Source organism: Maniola hyperantus, chromosome 7 (assembly GCF_902806685.2).
Source record: "Maniola hyperantus chromosome 7, iAphHyp1.2, whole genome shotgun sequence".
NCBI lineage: Eukaryota > Metazoa > Arthropoda > Insecta > Lepidoptera > Nymphalidae > Maniola > Maniola hyperantus.
Window position 1 is genome coordinate 4,390,765 of NC_048542.1, and position 18,229 is coordinate 4,408,993.

Here is an 18,229-nt window from a genome sequence, read left to right on the forward strand (position 1 = left end):
TCACGCAAAACGGCTGAACAGATTTGAATGAAATTTGGATAGGAGATAGATTATACCCTGGATTAAATTTTTCTCTCCGTAAGAACCATCCTCGTACTTCAAGGAATATTATAAAAAAAGAACTAGCGAAATCGGTTCAGCGGTTCTCGAGATTTGCGATGAGCAACACATTTAGATATTGGAATGATTCATTCATCACATGATTCATTTTTATATTATAGATAACCATATTTATGAAACATATTTATGTTTGGGGAAGCACTGGCCCCTAAGACACGGGATTTCCTAGTTTAGGGGTTAGGATTCCATAGAAATGAACTGTACTGAGTTATTAAATAAATAAATTATTAAAAAAATATTATTACATACTTTTAACCAGTCATAATTATTTTCGTCATAATTGAAGCAAAAAATAGACAGTGTAAATTGTGTTTTATTGCGGTTGTTTTAGAGTATAATTGTGTTTGTGTAAAATATAGCATGTTTACGTGACTCTGAAGTTTTTACGCGTCCGAACGTGCCTAAAGAAGTTTCCACTTCAAACCTCCCCCAATACCGGAACCGGAGTGTTAACCGGACGAGGGCTTGAAAGTGATCCCAAAATCTTGTTGTTTGCGCCCTTATTGTGACTGTATTTAATTATAGTATTATAGTTGTAAAAATAAAATGATTATACTAACATAGTTTTTAAGCATTGTCTATACTAACAAAATATACTAGCATAGTTTTTTAAGCATTGTTTATACTAACAAAATATAGGTCTCTGTTGCCTTAATAAATAATTTATTTATAACTAGCTTATGCTCGCGACTTCGTCCGCGTGGACTACACAAAGTTCAAACCTGTGTTTCACCTCCTTAGGGGTTGAATTTTCAAAAATCCTTTCTTAGCGGATGCCTACGTCATAATAGCTATCTGCAAGCAAAATTTCAGCCTGATCCGTCCAGTAGTTTGAGCTGTGCGTTGATAGATCAGTCAGTCAGTCAGTCAGTCAGTCAGTCAGTCAGTCAGTCAGTCAGTCAGTCATTCAGTCAGTCAGTCACCTTTTCCTTTTATATATTTAGATACTTGAGTGTGCTATATTGTACAGGCATAGCGGAGCACCTGTCGCGCGGCGTGGACGACGAGCACCGGCTCATAGCGCGCTACGCGGCGCGCCTCGCGCACGAGAACCGCACTATGGTAATTGAGTATTTGACTCCAATTTTTTTATTACTTTATTATAAACTAGGATAAAAATAATGACGTAAACTGAAAAAACTAATTAAATCGATCAAATAACAAAAAAGTTATAAGCATTTAAATATTTCTGATTAGACAGAGATAGCGATATAGCATTTTGACGTCACACCTTACTAATGCCATAGTAGCTTCGTGCGGTTTCATACAAATTTTCGTTTTGCGAGAAAGGGATAGAAGACCCTCCCACTCCAAAATTAAAATGCCTGTAACTTTGAAAATCTTTATTGCATTTTAATATTTTTTTCAGCGTACGACATTATTTTTATCCTTGTTTATAATAAAGTAATAATATTTATCAAATTCAAAAGTAGGAAAATACCCAATTGTATAGGGTATCCATAAAATGTATATAAAAATCAATGAGCTATAGTCCACGGCTTCACTTGGTGAAAATATAAATCCTTTGTATTCCCTACTAGCTGTTGCCCGTGACTTCGTCCGCGTGGATTTGGTTTATAAAATCCCGTGGGAACTCTTTGATTTTCCGGGATAAAAAGTAGCCTATGTCACTCTCCAGGTCTTTAACTACACCCATGCAAAAAATCACGTTGATAACGTGATTGAAGGAAAAACCAACAAACAAACACGCTTTCGCATTTATAATATGGGTTCTGATGCCGTAGATATTTCGAAAAATTTGGCCTTATTTCTTGTCTGCATTGTAAAAGGAAACTGTGTGTAAACTTTTAGCTTTCTAGACTGAATCATCAAAGCCCAGTCTACACCCTAGGTGTCAGCCAGTGGTTTAGCCACAAGTAACATACCAGTATTTTACTAGTAATAAGCATTTTGATCTAAAGTAAATAGGTCCGAAAAATCAAAAATGTTATTTACTATCTTTCCTGTTTTCCTTACAATATTATTTTAACATAATTTTGCTTGCAGCCCCGAGCTGGAAGGTCTGCGTCTCTTACACCAGAATTAGTAAGTGTTTTTTCTTGTGGCTTCCATATTTATTAACAATTTAAGATTTTGCATGTAGATTTTTTCTAAACCTTACTTTTAACCGGTCAAGTACGATTCAGAAACGAACAGGCACGCACTTTTTAAAAATGATGTATCCATTAATTCGCGGTTTTAGGATTTTTCCCTTTATTTGTAGTATAAGACATTGCTACCGGCCAAATTTCATGATTCTAGGTCAACGGGACCCTAGTACCCTATAGGTTTTGACTCACTTGACGAATCTTGACATACACGACCGGGAGATAGACACAGCGAAGTGATCCCATAAGGGTTCCTTTTTTTCCTCTGGAGATACACAATCCTAAAAAGGGATTTCTAAAAATTCTATCTGAGCGAATCAGACGTAGTTCATTTATAGTCGACGCATTTTAAACTGAGTCGTTGAGTTATCTGTCTGTTTCGCTCGCACTTACAGGTTGTAGGTAAGTGCGAGCGAAACAGACAGATAACTCGACGACTCAGTTTAAAATGCGTCGACTATAGTTATCAAATAAATGGTCTTCACAGGGTCGTTCTTCGTCTGAGGGTTCAGAAGTGGACGCGGCGAGGCAGCAGCGCGAACTCATATCTCAGCTCGAGGCCAAAAACAGGGAAATTATGAGAGAGATCGCGCGCCTGAGGTATACTAATGAATGTTGGATACTGTGTAATATATTTTTATGTATAAAACGGGTTCATAGCACGATTAATTTTTGTTTTTATTTGTCGATATTTCAACCCAATTGTACGGGTCGTGGTCACGACGGGACTGCGGTGCTGCGAGAGAAGCTGCTGGAAGTTTGAGCTGTCAAGGGCAGTAGCGAACTACCCTCTTTCTCGTTCTTTTCGCTGGAACTTCACGAGCTGTCCGGCAAAATACACTCACAACTGTGTAATGTTCTTTTAATACCGGGCTCCTGATTTCCGGGGATAAAGGTTTCCAAGATGCAAAAGTTTTTTAAGAATCCTATGGGAACTTTTGGTTTCCTCAGACAAAAAATAGCAAATATCCATCCCCGGGATGCAAGCTATCCCTGGACCTGAATTCAGTTAAACGGATAGCCGTGAAAAACTCATCATCATCATCGCGTGCCTTCTTCAAAACGAAGTTTGGAGGTCATCATGCGAAAAGCTTCTCTATTTAAAGCCGCCTCTTTCAACTTTGGGTAACTAAGCCCTGTCCACCCCCTTATATCGTCCACCCATTTGCGTCTTTGGCGACCTGGAGCCCTTTTGCCCTCAATCCTTCCTTCCAAAACTAATCTCGGAAATGAGAATTGGGCTCCTCCTTGTAAATGCCCAAAGAAAGCGATCTTCCTTCGCATGATAGTGGACATGAGTTCTCTGTCTTTGTGGACCATTTCCAGTACCTTCGTGTTCGGTGTAAAGCTGTTCCAGGTTATCTTTAGCATTTTCCTGTAGATCCACATCTCAAAAGCTTGCAGGCGGTTATTTGCTTCCTTTTTGAGAACCCAAGTTTCACAACCATACAAGAGGGTGGACCAGACATAGCACTTGACAAGGCGGCATCTCAGCTCGAGCTGTAATTTGGTGCTGCAGAGGGTCTTGGACATCTTGTGAAACATAATTTTAGCTTGGCTAATACGGCATTTTATTTCTTGTAGGTGGTCAAGATCCGAAGTGAAATACCTACCCAGGTACTTCATTTTCGGAACCACATCTATGCACTGATCTTTCAATTTCAGATGGAAAGGACTTTCAGGTTTCTTTGATACTACCATTGCTTTAGTTTTACCGACGTTGAGGGATAAGCCTTTAGCTTCCCCTGCTTTCGCTACCTCAGTTAGTAGTTGTTGCAGCCCATTGGCAGAATTAGCAATCAATACTGTATCGTCGGCGTATCTGATGTTGTTAACGCGCACTCCGTTTATGGTAATTCCTTGCTGGATAGAACTTAGTAAATCTGTTAAGATTTCTTCGGAGTACAGATTGAAGAGTAATGGAGACAGTATGCAGCCCTGTCGGACGCCTCTAGTTATCGGCCGCCAGTCCGAGAGCTTACCCTCTATTTTTACAGCAGCTTTCTGGTTCCAATAGAGGTTTCCGATTAGTCGAATTCGACTTCGATTCGAAGTCGATTAGTAGTGACAAACTAGCGGACACAGACAGACACACAACTGTTCCACTTTCCTTCAGAAGACAGCAAGAAGCTGAGGCAGTGGGAGGGGCCAGTTGTCCCGGCTCCGCGCCTCCGTTAGTATCCGAGCTTCGAGCACTGCGACAGCGCAAGGACGAGCTAGAAGGACATCTATCCTCGCTGCAGGAGTCCAGGAAGCATCTCATGCACCAGCTCGAAGGCCTTATGAGGATGCTGAAGGTAAGCTCCTAAGTGATCGGTAGAAGCTGATGCAATAGGGGTGAGTTGACCATACTCAGCTGCCGCGTCAATACGCAGCGGCTGAGTCTGCTCAACGAAACGCGACCACGCGCCCAACGATAACGCGAAACGAAAGGTTGATTGACTAACTAATGTTTGTCAGTCAACCTTTCGTTTCGCGAGCTGAATGAAAGAACAGCTAGTACAACCATATGCCCAGACGCGTCGCAGCAATTGTCGTCCGGAGGTTTTATTACGTACAGCCAACTATAGAGAATTTTTCTTGACCTATCTGGGCCAGCCAAGTTCTGATTCGCAGTATAAATGGAGTAAACGCCATTTTGTTGAAAAATTAAATGTAGTGTTAACCATTTTGTCGAAAAATAAATATAGTAAAAAGCCATTTTATGTAAAATGAGTCAAAAACTCATTTTCGAGAAAATGCCTTATACTACATTAAATCCTGCAAGGGTGGAATTATGTTAATTTCACGTTAATTTTGTAGACTCAACAATCCAGTCCAAGATCGACTCCGAACTCCTCACCGCGATCCACTAAGAGTCCACCTCTACCGGGATCGCAACCGCAGCCCTCGGCGCCAGAAAGGTATTGATATTATCCACCTACGTAGTGCCCGGCAAACAACTTGAACATTTTTTTTTACTCTTTCATGGACATTGTACATTCCTCTTATACAACTAAAATACTAATTATGAACTTTTATACAAATCACAAATTACGCAAATAAAATTATAATATAGACTAGCTGATGCCCGCAATTCGTATGCGTGGATTTAGGTTTTTAAAAATCCCGTAGGAACTCTTTGATTTTCCGGGATAAAAATTAGTAGCCTATGTCACTCTCCAGGTCTTAAACTACACCCATGTAATAAATCACGTCGAGCCGTTGCTCCGTTGCGACGTGATTGAAGGACAAACCAACAAACAAACACACTTTCGCATTGATAATATGGGCAGTAAAAACATAGGTACGTAACTATTTAATAAAATAATACTTAAAGTACGCGGCAGAAAGTAATGTACATCGGCCATTAGAATGACAATTCGGCTTTGTAGGGTGTTGTCTCTGTCACTCATACCAATATCACGTTTTGTCGGTCTCAACGACAGAGACAGTGCTCTACAAATCTGCTATCTCCTTCTAATGTACATAGGGTACATTACTTTCTGCCGCGTACTGTAGTCGCGCACTATCCCATGTTATAGAGAGCCAGCGCCTCGCGGGACGGTTCGCAGTGCGCCGCAAACGCCATCTCTGGGTGAACGGGAACGCATCGATATGACGCATAGTCTAGGTATGTTTGGCTATTCGTTCGTAGGTAATTCCAGAAACCTTGTTCTTCCTTCACCATTCTACCACAGAATATTCAGAGCTGCCCACAAAGTAGTATAATAGTTCATTGCTTAATATGTATTTGTACGTTAGTTTTAGTATACGCAAAAGCGGAAAGTTGTTTGTTCAGAATCAGTAACAGAATCGATTGCAATCATTTTTACAACATGTTATATTTTGACCAAAAATACTTTAAAATCCTGCAAGTTTGGATACCTAGTTGAATGATCGCGTGCACCAGCTGATTGGAGCCGCGCAAGCGGGAGCGCGCACTATTGACGCTTGCCGTCCCGTTCGCTTAACAGCCGCTCGCTTGGGGTGACCATGTTTTTGCGACGCCAACGACTCGAAACAACTGGCACAAACAAATATTTTTGAAATTTTGTGAATATATTTTTTATGTAAAAATATTCGACACGTGTTTCGGTTTTTGCGTTAACTGATCTAACTTTTGCGTTAATAAATCTACATATTGTAACATTTTGATTTAAAAAAAGACCAACTGCTGAGTTTCTTGCCGGCTCTTCTTAGTCTAATCTGATTTTCTAACCGGTAGTAGAGTCTTGACATAATTATCATTAGTGGCACAAGCAAGCAGGTGTACGACAGCAAATACATTTCATTTCGAACAGCGAGAAATGGTTAACATTGGCATCCTTATTTGGTCAACATTCAATCTACTCTCACGGAATATTTGCTCAACGTATCTGATACGAACCACTAATGCCCGGTTTCTGAACTCATTTCGAACAGCGAGAAATGGTTAACATTGGCATCCTTATTTGGTCAACATTCAATCTACTCTCACGGAATATTTGCTCAACGTATCTGATACGAACCACTAATGCCCGGTTTCTAAACTCGTCAGTTATGTCCTCATTAGCTGTTAGTTCAATAAAGTTATCTATACGATAAACGTCGTTTAACTGTCCATGCGTTTCTGAATACAACAAAAACTATGAAACCGATAAGCAGTTCATTATTCTGTTACTAGATGGGTCTGTTACAGGAAACGAGTTTGAAATGCATATTATTATTTTATTTCGCCATTAAAATTAGTTTTATTAATCATAGTATTTTTTTCTATGCTAAATAAGTGGCTAAACACTGTTTTTGCAAAGTAACGAACAACTTACTATTAAAATACTTTTAAATCTAAAAATACGCAAACCATGAACTACCTACTGACAGATGAAACGTCAAATAACTTTATGGAATAGATAAACGGCGCACATTGGCCAGTTAAGTTTAAACGGAGTTTATCTTGCATTGCGTTGTGCAGAAACGCACTGTCTCGAGTTATCGGAATAATAGCGCTATTGAATAGATAAACCGTCGATAAAAGTACTCAGAAACCGGGCATAAGGCGTGGAATGCCCTTCCGGCGTCCGTGTTTCCTGCCAGTGCCACGTATAACCAAATACCTTCAAGGCAAGAGTAATAAGGATCTAGGCACGCGCGGTCCAACCTGGACCTCATTGCATTTTATTAAGCGTGATTTCGCCAGCGCAAAATTATCTTACAATATAAAAAACAGCTGTTACTTGTGTCGATTACACAATCGATATATCTTTTATTTATTGTCTATGCCCAGGAGCAATGGAATCTATGGGCGGTGACGGGAGAAATTTTCATCAAAATCAAAGACCTACGACAAGTGAGTATAACGAAATCTTTTCGTCATCATATCATTATCAATAGTAGATAATGCCCGCGATTTTGTCCGCTTAGATTTAAAGATCCCTTGACTTTCTGGAACAAAGTGGTTTATACATAAACCATGGTTTATACATTATCCAGGGTATAAGCTATCTCCATTCTACAGCCAAATCGGTTCAGTGATTGTGACGTGAAGGAGTTTCACATTATTTAGAATTAAAATTAGGATTAAATATCGGATTCGACCAGACTAGATCGAATCGGAACGGACTACGAGTGGACTGTCAAAATTACTTTTACCAATAAAGCGTAGAATTTCGCTTCTACCGGCGTCCCACGTCTAATTCTTTTTAAGTATTATAAATCAAACTAGCTTATGTCCGCGACTTCGTCCGCGTGGACTACACAAATTTCAAACCACTATTTCACACCCTTAGGGGTTTAAATTTCAAAAATCCTTTCTTAGCGAACGTCTACGTCATAATAACTATCTGCAAGTAAAATTTCTGCCCGATCCGCTCACTAGTTTGAGCTGTGCGTTTGAGTTGTGAGCAGTGACCTTTTCCTTTTGAATATTTAGATAAACAAGATGTGTTCATAAAATAGTAGTTATAATGTAGAAATTTTTATTTGCAGTGGGCATAGACAACCGGAATCTACGGAGTGACTTATTATACGCCGCGGATTCTGTCACGAATGCAATGTCCACTCTAGTCAGAGAGCTGAACTCCGGTAAGTGAACCAAAAGTGTAAAAAAACTTGTATTTCTTATAAATGTCTAGGAAAATTTTCAAATAGAGCGTAGGTTTTGCATGCCTCCCCGTTTTATTGTTTGTGATTTGAAAGCATTTGACAAGTTTTTTGCATGGATTTTTAACACACCTAGTCATTTGGAAACCCCCATGTGTGTTTTAATTTATACTTACACCAATATAACAGAAAGTTACTGAAAAAAAACTTGTAGGATTTTAGTTTTATTATTTCATACTTAAACTTATAAACGAAAACTTTACATATTTAAAAGTCTTATTTCTCTTGGTTGATTTAGATTTTTTAGCCGAATCGGAATATATTTTATTAAATTTTTTTAATTCGTTACCTATTTAAATCTAAAAGTCTTCTAAAACATACAAAAACACAGGCGTAGACTATTTACTGTGTGATTTGAAAAGTATAAAAAAATTCAAATGTATTTAAGCCGATATTTCAATATTACAAAAATTCGTTGAGAATTTGAATATGCACTAAATATTTTAAAAATGTCTGTTCTTGTAAAAGCGGGAGAGCATTATAGCAATAAGCGTGAGTGCGACAGAGACATACATATACCAGCAGACTTTTTCCAGAGATTATAAATTGTTTTTGCATCATTTGATCACTCAAGAGAGTTACATATTATCCAAGATTAGGTTCTTAAAATTTTCGATGTGTTTTTAGTCGTTTTATGTTACTAAATGTTTTGCAGAGGGTTCCGACACTGAGGATACGGTAAAAGGCGGTTTGGAGGCCAGGAAAAGACGAGGTAAGAACATGTCTTTATTTTACACAGAATTACTTTGGGGGATAGATGTTAGTTAAACTTTACATGCACTTTTGTTAGTCCTTAGATTTTTATCAAATTCATCTTATTAAATATCTTTAACGTTAATCGTATCTGTATTTTGAAATTCAATAAAAAAATATTTAGTTAATTCTAAAGTATTCAGTAGTTAAAACTAACAAAGAACGTGGATGTTACTTATTTTGGAAAATCCTCTATTTAATAATCACTGAGAAATAATTTATTTTTGATATAGTCAAATACCCAATTGGTGAAAGTGTTAAAACTGATAGTATTTTGTTATTGGTTATCACTAAATACTCATACACCCACATACACGTTGTAAAAAAATATAACATGCCCATTCGAAGTTTTTGAAAATACAGGATGTAACCAGAGCGCTAGGAAAAACTTAGCGTTATTGTTATACTACCTAAACACAATCCAATACCAATAACCATTTGCCCCATTTTGTAGTTTTAGTGATTTAGTATTTTTCAAACCCGCAATATATAGCGTGCAAAACTCGGGCAATGCCCCGCCTACGACGCGGCATTGACTCCGAGTGGCCTACTTGCGCAACGTTAGTTGACCTCGTCAGTCAGATGTTTTATTTGCAATATATCGTAAACTTTTATAAAAATAATAAGATTTTTTATATAATTTTTCGCATTTTTTTGTGGTATCATATCAGTAATACCTGTCAGTAGTACTATCACCTGTCTTCGTTTTTGCTAGCGTTCTAGTTACACGCTGTATATGGATATACCGACTGCACCAAGTATTGTGATTTTTAAGGGGTCAATCAAATATACGCAGTTTCTGGACTATTATGATTATGTCCATTGAATCTACCGCCTGGACTGCAATTAAGATATCATTTTACCATAATTATTTGTATTCTCACGTTATTTCTAGAAGACACAAAATCACAATGTTAAAATGTTTGCATGATTGTTAAATTTTGCATGACTAAAATTTAAAAAAAAAAATCTTTAATCTGGTCAAATTACGTTCGTAATTTATACGATTCGAAATTCATAATATTTGCTTTCAAAAGTGTATTCGTTTAAATTAGCAAATTATTACGACCGGTAGTCTTTACTCTTCTTATTATTTGTTGCTCGTAATAAAAAGCTAACAAAAAAATTAAAATTATATTTACCTCGCCACCATACGACCGATGCGTGAATTTAAGATTACAACCTTACGACGCGATTCGACATCAAAATTCGCGAAATCTTTAAAGCTGATGACGTTTAAAATAAATACATATCGAGGGGTTATTCCGTTTATTCCCCCCTAAAAATCCCCTCTAGGGTGGATAGTTAGAATTCGTAAATTATTTTTCTTTCGATTTTTTCCGGCTGTGTAAAGGTCAAAGCTGAAATTTAACTATTTACCTATAATATGACGACAGAAATGTATCATTGCATTTAATTTCAACTATAATTTCGGGAATTGGTTTAAAATAAAATGTTTTTGTTGAATCAGCAAAAGTTTATTTTAGCAAGGGGTATTTAGTTTTTTTGTGATTATTTTAATATATTACTGTGTATTACTATTTTTACCGCTGAACTGTATTTAGGCTAAAAAGTCGGTAGAACAATCAGACGTGAAGACCAAGTCCCCCCCCTCCCGTCTAGGGGGAACAGATGAACTCGTGTTTCTGAGTATTCATCCTAGGGGGGATTTTTTGGGAGGATAAACCCACATCTAGATATAAAATCCTATAGATTTATGATATAGTAGATATTTAAAGTTATGATTTATCCCCTATGTGGCAGATTTCGAAGAGGATGAAGATAGTGACGAACCGATGCCGCGACCGCAGTTGCCTCGCCACTATCTACACGACAACAATGTTCAGGTATCATTGATACTTTCATACTAATATTATTAAAGCGAAAGTGTGTCCGTCTGTCTACTTGCTAGCTTTTCAAGGCCCATCTGTTCAACCGATTTTGAGGAAATGTGGTACAGAGCTTGCATCCCGGGGAACGACATCTCATCGTCATCTTATCATCTCCCAAAGCTACCATGATCCAAACTTCACTCACTGATTGTTCCTCCCCTTGTTGGGTACAATACGCTGAGAAACTTTCAGCTTTTATAAAATAACGAAGGCCTGGCACGCGCTGGCTCTTAGTCCATTATGCCTCGTGTTCTGATTCACTTGTTTTACTTGTTTTGCGCACACTATAAAGAACAATGGGCAAAATGGCCCTCATTGTGGCCACTTCTGAAATCATTTAGTTCTTAGAAGTTTTGTGTGAAACTGAACTTGCACTATTTTATAATTTAGTAAACTGCATTTTATTTTAATATAGGGTAACATGTTTGTATGTTGCTTGTTACCTGATTTATTTTATTGAATAATAAAAAAGAGCATTTTTGCTTATTTTTGTTTGTAAATTATATTTATTTACCGGTATATATTTACTTATACATCCTTTTAAGCACTTTATTATTTTTTTGTCATTTCATTTATTTCAGAGCTTGACATCTAGTGTTATCACGTCGTAAATATTGCTAAAGGTTTGTTTTTTTTTCACTTCAATTTGAATTTTTTTTGTGAAAATTAGAAAGTAAGTAGGTATATTATATAAAAAAATGTATGTTTTTTTTTCAGGACACTCCACCACCGCTACCAGCGCGTACGGGACACTATTTCCCGCGTACATAGCTCTTAACAATATTTATATAATATTATGTACTAAATATGTTACTATATACCATACTGTCATACCGTATTAACGCTAGACTATATTGAACTTTAACGTAATGAAATTTAGGTTCAATTTTTGTTGGGACAGGATATAATATTATGTATTTTAACTCGTCATGTACCTACTGTGTTGAGTTAGAATTATTGTTACATCCTCAATTAATTGGCTTTAGTTGTGCATTAGAATTTATAATAGAAATGCGGGATAAGATATGTTTTTGCAGTTATTTTCTGTATAATGAACAAAACTATGCTAGTTTAATATAACATATTACGTTTTCAGAAGAGAAATGATATATTAAAATGTCGTCTCTTAAGTAAAGTATGTGTATATGTCAGTCAGATCTATTGTAAACGTTTTGTCGCTGCAGACTTGCCAGTTTAACGAAAAAGACGACGCTATACAAAGCCAAAGGATTAACTCTTTTTTCTGAAGCAATATTTACTGCCTGGTACTGTAAGTAATTAAAAAGGGTAAAAGTATAAAAGTATATTGCGTGGTTATGTTACTAAAGCGACGGTTCTGAATAACTTACATCACTACATTAACCGCGAAATATTTAGTTAAAATAAAACCTCAGTAAAATTAAAACATAGTCATTCAAAATGACTTTTCACACGCCCATGGGTCAACTGTCATGGGTTAACATAACGATTAAAATCGTACTTTTGACATGAAGTTTAAATGGCGCGTGAAAAGTATTTTTTTTACGCATTATACATTTGATAGAGGCAAGAATGGGCTAATATCTCTGACAAGAATGTGTAGAGATGGCGCCATTTTAATTTGTAATCTCTTTACTAGAAATTTAGAAAGTTATGATTTTTATATGAATTAGAAAATTGGGAGAAAATAGTAAAGATTTTAAAGTCGGATTGAATAAAAAAGAGATACTGAAATAGACGGCCATTATAAGATCAATCTGGAATTAAATGGAATTAAAAATAAGTTGAATATATTTCGGAGACGTTAAATTTTAAATTTTTGCTTAATATTTATAGCTATATTTCCTAGTCTCCTTTTAATTTCTAACGAAAAAATACCATATCGTTCTATCCTTTTCTTACCTTTTCTGTCTTCCATTAGTCAATTCCTTCCAAAATGTACAAAAATGTCAATTGCTACTTCCTTACCCATATCTCCTGTGTCTATTTTATTTATAAAATAACTTATATTCTTTTAAATCTATGATTCTATCGATTAAACTTTAGAATTATTTAATTCAATCTCAATCCTTCATTTAAATCGATTAAAATATCGAGCAATTTTATTTCTAACAATATATTTCAAAATTTCAAGTTCCTATTTTCCGCCACTAATAAAGTCCCTGACTAACAGAAATTAATTGATATCAAAGACTGATTTTTATTTCAACCACTGAGTTGTGAAAATACCAAATTTTTATTCCAACCAAATTGTTTAGTTTAAAAAACTATGTTTAATTGTGGCAGCTAATTGAGACAGCTAAATATAAAATCAGGTCCTTATACGGACTGTGACTCTTGTTATAGGTAATAATTACACCTAGAAAAAATTACTATAAAATATAAATCAAGCCATCCTTTTCAGCAGGGATTATTTGATAGGGATGGCGTACTTTTAGTTATTTTGTGTTCAAACTCTTTTGTATACATTATTATCAGGCGACGATGATAAATCAATGAATGGCCATAATTGGCATTAAAATTTCGGCAGAATCTATAGTTTAATCCGTTTAGGCACACAATGCCAAAAACGCAAAATGCCAAAATTAAAATTATGGCGTTTTACTTTACTGAAAGATTACTTACTTGAAAATACCAAACAAAGTCTTTTGGCATTTTGCGTTTTCGGTGTTACACGCGTAAACGGTTTAATCGGCTGATATTAATATTAACATAATATTAACCTGTGTTGTGTACTATATTATATCAAAATAGTACACAACACAGGTTAATTTAATTACTTAACTTATATATACTCGTAAATCAAAATTATGATTATACGTGTCTAATTACTATTTACGTCCAACGTCTTATGATTTTTAAGCACATTTTAGTCTCTGGACTCATTGTTTATATTTTTTATCATTGTTTTATTTCTTTTTTGTTAGTTAGTTGTTTTTTTTATATTGTTAAGGTTTGGCACTTTAGTTAATTCTTAATTATTTTTATCATAATAATCACGGGATTGTATTGTTTTGGAAAATATAATGTGCATGTATTTGAAAGAACCTAGTTGCGTTGTTGATTCCTTGCTATCCTTTTTTTTTAATGTTTTTGGACCATAATTGATAGCTCTGTTAACAGATCTTGGTATTTCTTGGTACTTAAAAATGTGTCTTGAAAATCTGTTTGTATATTTTGTAAAGGTGTTTTCCTCAGAGTACGGGCGATAGTTTTATGTGTAATGTTTAATTATAGGTGTACCGTTTGTCTGAGACGGTTCGTGGGGTAAGGTGTGCGGATTGTGGAAGGGTGACAGCGATGTTGAGTTCCTTGATTTTACGTCAACTCTCCCCCGTGCAACCCGTGCCCTACTCACGAGCCATCTCAGTGAAACGGTGTACGTACCTATAATGGTTTTAAAGTTTTTAAAAACTAAATTTGAAAAAGTCGCATGGAAAATATAAAAACGGGTCTCATTTACCACATAGATGTTAAAAATTACGAAAGTCATTTTGCTTCCAGTACTAGCGTTAAGGCGGAAACAAACTATAGGGCGAGTCCGTAAGCCGTGGCTGACTGCCGCGACAGATAGGTGTGCACAGTCGTTTAGGACGCGGCTTGCGAGATAACTATTGGGCATCCGAGCGCTCGATAAGGTTACGACGCGACTTACATCTGATAGTTTAGACAGTTCAGTCCAATCCAATCCATCAGCCTGTTTGCGTCCACTGCTGGATATAGGCCTTTCCAAGAGCGCGCCACTAACGGTCCTCTGCCTTCCTCATCCATCTCCCCACCACCTTCTTCAGGTCATCGGTCCAGCGGGCTGGAGGTGGTCCCCACTCCAGAACACGTCTGCCCGGGCCGTCGGTTCTGCGACAGACATGACCTGCCCATTGCATATACAGTTCAGTGTACATATATTATCCAGAAACTTATAAGTCGCGGCAGTCAGCCGCATCTGGTATAATGTGTTTTATCCTTTACTCTGAGGGATCACCATTTATTTATAACATTCTATGAAATTTTAGGGTAGTTTTTGGCATATCAGATTATTTTTAGGAATATTAGTGCAATATTGGTATGGATGGGATTGTCTTGCCGGAAATGTGATGCGATTTTTTTTACCATAGATTATAGTTTATAACTTTTTTTTATTAGCTAGGCAATGTTATGAAATCATTTAGATTCAGCCCAAAGCATAATTTTACTGTAGGGATTGTATCTTATGGCGTGCTAGATTTATCATTTATGTGATAAATAAACAAGTTAAAAATTTATAAAAATCTGAAATACAAAAATTATCCACGCAGTTTTTGTTACTTTGAACTTAAATAAACTATTTATTTCGTTTAGATTGTATGTACATTTGTACGATAGTAGAAAAGAAATACCTACATAATATGTTTATTTATATGAATAAATATAGCATGTCATTTGAAAGTTGTCTGTCTAGCACCTAAGTCTGTACTTATTTTAGAATATAGATACATAATTTTCCAGTTAAATCACTAAGCGTTAGATTTTATAAAACTACCCCCCTCCCACAGATGAAAAACATATTTAACTATCTGACCTATATTTTAAATCCATATTATAAGGTACATAGTATTTTATACCATAATAGATTTCATAATAAACGTAGGTTGTAGTATGTATGTCTATTCGTAAGATATAATATACTATGATAGTAGGAAGCACAAAGTAAACACTCTGTTTCTATAATGTGTCATTTATACCTACCTACCTAATACGATTTTTATGTGTTGTATACGTTAGGGTCACGTATGTACATCATTATCAAGTATTTTATGCTGTGTTTTTGTATTTGTGTAAAAAACGCTTCAGACTGAGGCTTGCGAAAGGTGGTCTTGCTTTGTACTTAAAAAACAAAATTGGTGCTAATTCATTTGTACACAAATCCATAACTAAATGGATAGGTTTAAAAACGTCATTTTTGGCAGAAAACATTGTAGTTGCACTACTTTTAAGGTGCAAACAAACAACTGTGATGTCAGAGCGAATATTGGCAAGGATTAACTGATTGAAGAATGTCTCTAGCATGCCAAAGCGTTACGGCAGTTTAGTGTGCAATTCGTATTATATTACTTATACTAGAATCTAGATGATGTCCAAGACTTCGTCCGCACGGATATTTTTTAATCCCGTGAAAACTATATTTTTCAGAGATAAAAGTAGCCTATGTCACTCTTCAGTCTTCATCTATATCCTTGCAAAAAGTCACGTGGATCCAATGCTCCGTTGGAGCGTGATTGATAGACAAACCAACAAAACACATTTTTACAGTTATAATAGAAGGGATGTATGTATATACTTTTTTGCACCACAAAAACACAAATGACAGGTTACAAAAAGAAATCTTACAAAGTAGGTACAAAAAGGCGGTCTTATCGCTAAATAGCGATCTCTTCTAGACAACCTTAACGCTAGGGATGATACCAATCGCCTTCTACTTCTATCACAACACGACGCCACGGCACAACAATTTGTTTGCACCTTTATACCTATCAAAATTAGTTAAGAGACGTATGTACAATCGAATGAGCACCACGGTCTATTGAAATAAGAGCCAGCAGCGTGTGCAGTGGCGTGCACAGGGTTTGAAGCCAGGGTAGGCATTAGTTAGGTAGGAACCTGTTTAATGGCAGGTCATAATGAAAAATATGCATTGAGCTATTACAACTGGGGTAAGCAGTGCATTTATGCCTCTATGACCTGCACGCCCCTGAGCGTGTGCCAGACCTTCGTTATTTTATAAAAGCTGAAAGTTTATCTGCGTATTGCCCCAACACAGGGAGGAATGATCAGCGACTGTAGTCGGTGGCTTTGGGAGATAACAGGTTAAAAAATATTACGTGAATTTTGGGGACAATACGCAGCGAAACTTTCAGCTTTTGTAAAATAACGAAGATCTTACACGCGCTAGCTCACTCTATATGCTCTATTTATAATATTTTATTATGACGTTCGTCGGGCCTGTGTTTTTTTTTCCGGCCAAAATATCATTCCTAGCTAGAGAGCGATTTGTAAGGTTGTGACTTCAACGAAAGGGGTTGAGTGGAGGATACTATGAGAAATATATCTATTTATTTATTAGTAGCAGAGTATTAAAGGCACATCATGTACATGAACCGGAGTCGTACCGGCGGCGCCGGACCGTAATTGAGTGCAAACAAATAAAAAAAATAGCATATGAGCCGTTTCGGCGCCGCATCGGCCGGGCTCCATGAATCTATAGATATATATTCGCCTGGATTGCTTACTCGTAATACCTACTTGAAGCGAAACCTACTTATCGCTATCCCACTTCGATTGCCGAGCGAGAACAAGAGATCGCACACCACTGGATCCGATCTCTCGCTCTAAATGGTTAGTTGAAGTGGGATAGCGATAAGTAGGTATTAGGAAATGAACTCTCCATTACTTCTACCGGCCGGGCCGTCATTTTGTGTGTATACGTCCCGAAAATTGCTAATGCGCGTGGCCGCCATTATAGTGACGTCAGCACTAGACTGAAGTTTCGAGCTGATGGTATATTTTTAATTAAATATACGTCAAATGACGTCTAAATTACGTCATTTCGATGTTGATGAGACATAGTTCTAGCGCAATAGCAATTTGCGGGACTTATTCTATTATTCTCTACTTAATAAAATTGCGGCAGCGCAGCGGTGCGGAGCCAGTAGAATTTTGATTTGTTTACACTAACCTACGGTCCGGCATCCCGGGTGCGGCTCCGGCTTCATATACAGGAAGCCTGCACTGAATAACAGAGGGCAAAGTGAGACCGTCTTTCTAGACGAGGCTTGTAACCGACATCTTTGATATTGTAAGGACTGTGTCATTACAAATAAACATTCCATTGCTTGTGAAATTTTGGTCTTTTTTTTCGAACTACCTACAGTACCTACTACCACTCTTATAAATTACCCCCATGTATAGTACGCGACCAGATCGAGATGGCAATCGAGGAGGAAACACCCCGCACACCAGCACAGCCTCCGCGCTAACCTGGTGCTGGCGAGCGCGGGTATGCGGGGCGTCCTCCCCCTCCTACCCCGATTGCCATCTCGACCTGTGCATCGTCATCTATACCTGTGCAGAAATCTTGTTTTAAATGGCGCGAAAATGGCAAAGAGCATTATGAATAAGATAGCAATATATTTAGAACTATCATTTTTGATTTGGGATTATGTACAACAAACATTGAAGCAAGCCACACGAGTCAGGACTGCATGCCTACCATAGATACTA

At 36.9% G+C, this 18,229-nt stretch overlaps 1 protein-coding gene across 1 annotated transcript in view; it reads left to right on the forward strand.

Moving 5' to 3' along the window:
* LOC117983954 (uncharacterized) overlaps positions 1-17,849 on the forward strand; it is a 67,303-nt gene extending 49,454 nt beyond the window's left edge. Inside the window, exons 30-40 of the mRNA XM_069499838.1 lie at positions 1,091-1,182; positions 2,128-2,166; positions 2,716-2,828; positions 4,348-4,525; positions 5,031-5,131; positions 5,753-5,841; positions 7,474-7,536; positions 8,175-8,270; positions 9,004-9,060; positions 10,866-10,948; positions 11,711-17,849. Of these exons, the coding sequence (XP_069355939.1) occupies positions 1,091-1,182; positions 2,128-2,166; positions 2,716-2,828; positions 4,348-4,525; positions 5,031-5,131; positions 5,753-5,841; positions 7,474-7,536; positions 8,175-8,270; positions 9,004-9,060; positions 10,866-10,948; positions 11,711-11,764 (965 nt within the window). The 3' untranslated portion in view covers positions 11,765-17,849. The remainder of the gene's footprint in view (positions 1-1,090; positions 1,183-2,127; positions 2,167-2,715; positions 2,829-4,347; positions 4,526-5,030; positions 5,132-5,752; positions 5,842-7,473; positions 7,537-8,174; positions 8,271-9,003; positions 9,061-10,865; positions 10,949-11,710) is intronic.
* Positions 17,850-18,229: the final 380 nt, after the last annotated feature.